The 2577-nt window shown below is 53.8% G+C and overlaps 1 protein-coding gene across 1 annotated transcript; it reads right to left on the bottom strand.

Moving 5' to 3' along the window:
* Positions 1-1084: 1084 nt before the first annotated feature.
* LOC135460705 (olfactory receptor 14J1-like) lies at positions 1085-1672 on the bottom strand. The gene has a single exon (XM_064737624.1). The coding sequence runs from the start codon at positions 1670-1672 to the stop codon at positions 1085-1087; it is 588 nt and encodes a 195-aa protein (XP_064593694.1).
* Positions 1673-2577: the final 905 nt, after the last annotated feature.

Here is a 2577-nt window from a genome sequence, read left to right as displayed (position 1 = left end):
GGTGCCTCTGGCAGGGGAACAGCAGGAGGCACTTCAGGAGTCTGCAAACAATTTCTGCAGCACTTTCTAAATGATCCTGCTGCCGAAGGGACGCTCCCATGGTGCCAAGTCAGGAACTGCAATGGGGAGTGGGGCCAGAGAGGAAAGGGCAAACAGGGATGGGATGTTTGAGGGGACGAAAGGAGGCTTGGCAATAGGAAGAAATTTGCATCAGGAAGAGGAAAGAAAGCAAAGGTGAAGAAAAGGAAATGCTCAGGACAGTTTGGGGGTGGTTGCCAGGCAGCTCTGGCTCTGAGAAACAGCGTCTGCAGTGAGACAGGAAACTCCCAGCTGATGGGAACAAACTTTCTGGCTGACTGCAGAGGCCAGGACAAAGCTGAGTGGTTTCCCTGGTGTCCCCCAGGCCTTGCTGGCCCCAGGGGCTGATGGCATTTGTGCTTCCTAAGGTTCATGTCCCCACACCAGCAGCATGGGGATGCTCCCCCTGCTGTGTGCAATGCAAACAGGGGCTGCTGAGCCAGTGCTGCCGTGTCTGTGCCTGCAAGGATGGGGCACCTGTGTGAGCTGGGGGAGAGGCCAGGGCTGCAGAGGGGGGATGTTGTTGGCAGCTCCATGAGGAGCACTGCCACCCCCAGGGCTGTGCCCGGCCCCGAGAGCACTCAGGCCCTGCAGCAACACCAGGGCCACCAGGGCAGCGAGGCAGGGTCACGGCAGCAGCACTGGCAACACCAAGTGCTGCTGCTGCTGCTGGGCACAGCTGCTGGGCCAGCACTGATCTGCCCCAGCTCTGCACACAGACATTGCTGCTGCAGCTCCAGAGAAGGCAACAAAAGGGCATCTCTGCAGAAAACTTTGCTGGGAGATCTTTAAGTTACGTTAAAGGCACCAAGAGCTCATTGACACAGTTTGTGGCCACAGGGAAGGTGGAGAGAAACAAAATGAGAAATGGCAAAAACAATTATATTTATTAGTTAACAAGATTTAAAAAGTAAAATAAAAAGAGAAAGAACCTCCAAAATGAAAATAACAAGAAGGATCAAAGATCACTTTCATTTCAAGTGATTTGCAGAAATTGGCCAGCAGTTTATCTTTTCTGAAACCATCCAGTCATCACTTTCCACACTGCAGCCTTGAGCTCCTGGTTTCTCAGGCTGTAGATGAGGGGATTCAGGGCTGGAGGGACCACTGAGTAGAGAACTGACAGGGTCACATCCAGGGATGGGGAGGAGATGGAGGGGGGTTTCAAGTGAGAAAACACAGCAGTGGTGATGAACAGAGAGAGCACAGCCAGGTGAGGGAGGCAGGTGGAAAAGGCTTTGTGTCGTCCCTGCTCAGATGGGATCCTAAGCACAGCTCTGAAGATCTGCACATAAGAGAAAACAATGAACACAAAACAGCCAAATGATGAACAGGCAGTAACAGCAAGAAACCCAAGTTCCCTGAGGTAGGATTTAGAGCAGGAGAGCTTTAGGATCTGTGGGATTTCACAGAAGAACTGGCCCAGGGCATTGCCATGGCACAGGGGCAGGGAAAATGTACTGGCAGTGTGAATGAGAGCAGTGAGAAAGGCACTGGCCCAGGCAGCTGCTGCCATGTGGGCACAAGCTCTGCTGCCCAGGAGGGTCCCGTAGTGCAGGGGTTTGCAGATGGACACGTAGCGGTCGTAGCACATCATGGTCAGGAGATAGTACTCAGCTCCAATGAAGAACAGAAAGAAAAAGAGCTGAGCAGCACATCCTGTGTAGGAGATGTTCCTGGTGTCCCAGAGGGAATTGTGCATGGCTTTGGGACAGTGGTGCAGATGGAGCCCAGGTCAGTGAGGGCCAGGTTGAGCAGGAAGAAGAACATGGGCGTGTGCAGGTGGTGGCCGCAGGCTACGGCGCTGATGATGAGGCCGTTGGCCAGGAGGGCAGCCAGGGAGATGCCCAGCAAGAGGCAGAAATGCAGGAGCTGCAGCTGCCGCGTGTCTGCCAGTGCCAGCAGGAGGAAGATGGAGCTGCTGTTGGACATTTTCTGTGTCTTGGCATGGGGATCTGTAAGAAAAGTAATCATGGAATAGTTGGGTTTGGAGAGGACTTGAAAAATCCCAGCACAGCCTGGGGGCACTTTCCCCCCACTTCTTGCCCAGGGCTCTGCTGCCTGGAGCTTTCCCTGCCAGCAGCTGCTTCCCTGTGCCCAGGGTTGGGCCCTGCCAGTGCTGCCAGAGCCCAGCCCAGCCCTGGGGGCTCAGCTCTGCCCTGCAGACCCCTCCCAGCTCTGGCACTGCCCAGGGGCAGCTCTGGCTCTGCAGGCTCTGATGGCACCATCAGAGCAAAGAGACACTGATGCTGCCTGTGAGGGGCCCTACGGTATTTCTGTCACTGCCTGATTTATTAACATCCGAGATAAATATTATTTATCTTTCTCATCTGAACTGAGAGATTAATATCTCGGTGCAATTTCCCATCCCGGCAACCCAGAGCGGTAGATTAAAAAAGCAGGATTTTCCCTTTTATGCAGCCCCTGCCTTGCTGTGCTCCCTGTATAATCTACTTGGAAATGTTCTGCAGATTTATGTCATGCTGGGAGCAGTCCTGA

The sequence above is a fragment of the Zonotrichia leucophrys genome, unplaced genomic scaffold, assembly GCF_028769735.1.
Source record: "Zonotrichia leucophrys gambelii isolate GWCS_2022_RI unplaced genomic scaffold, RI_Zleu_2.0 Scaffold_90_182705, whole genome shotgun sequence".
NCBI classification, from domain to species: domain Eukaryota; kingdom Metazoa; phylum Chordata; class Aves; order Passeriformes; family Passerellidae; genus Zonotrichia; species Zonotrichia leucophrys.
Note: the sequence above shows the minus strand (reverse complement) of the source record. Positions and strands in the feature narration are given on the sequence as shown.

Coding starts and splice junctions, on each gene's coding strand:
- LOC135460705 (XM_064737624.1), bottom strand. CDS start 1,672: ATGTGCTACGACCGCTACGTGTCCATCTGCAAACCCCTGCACTACGGG.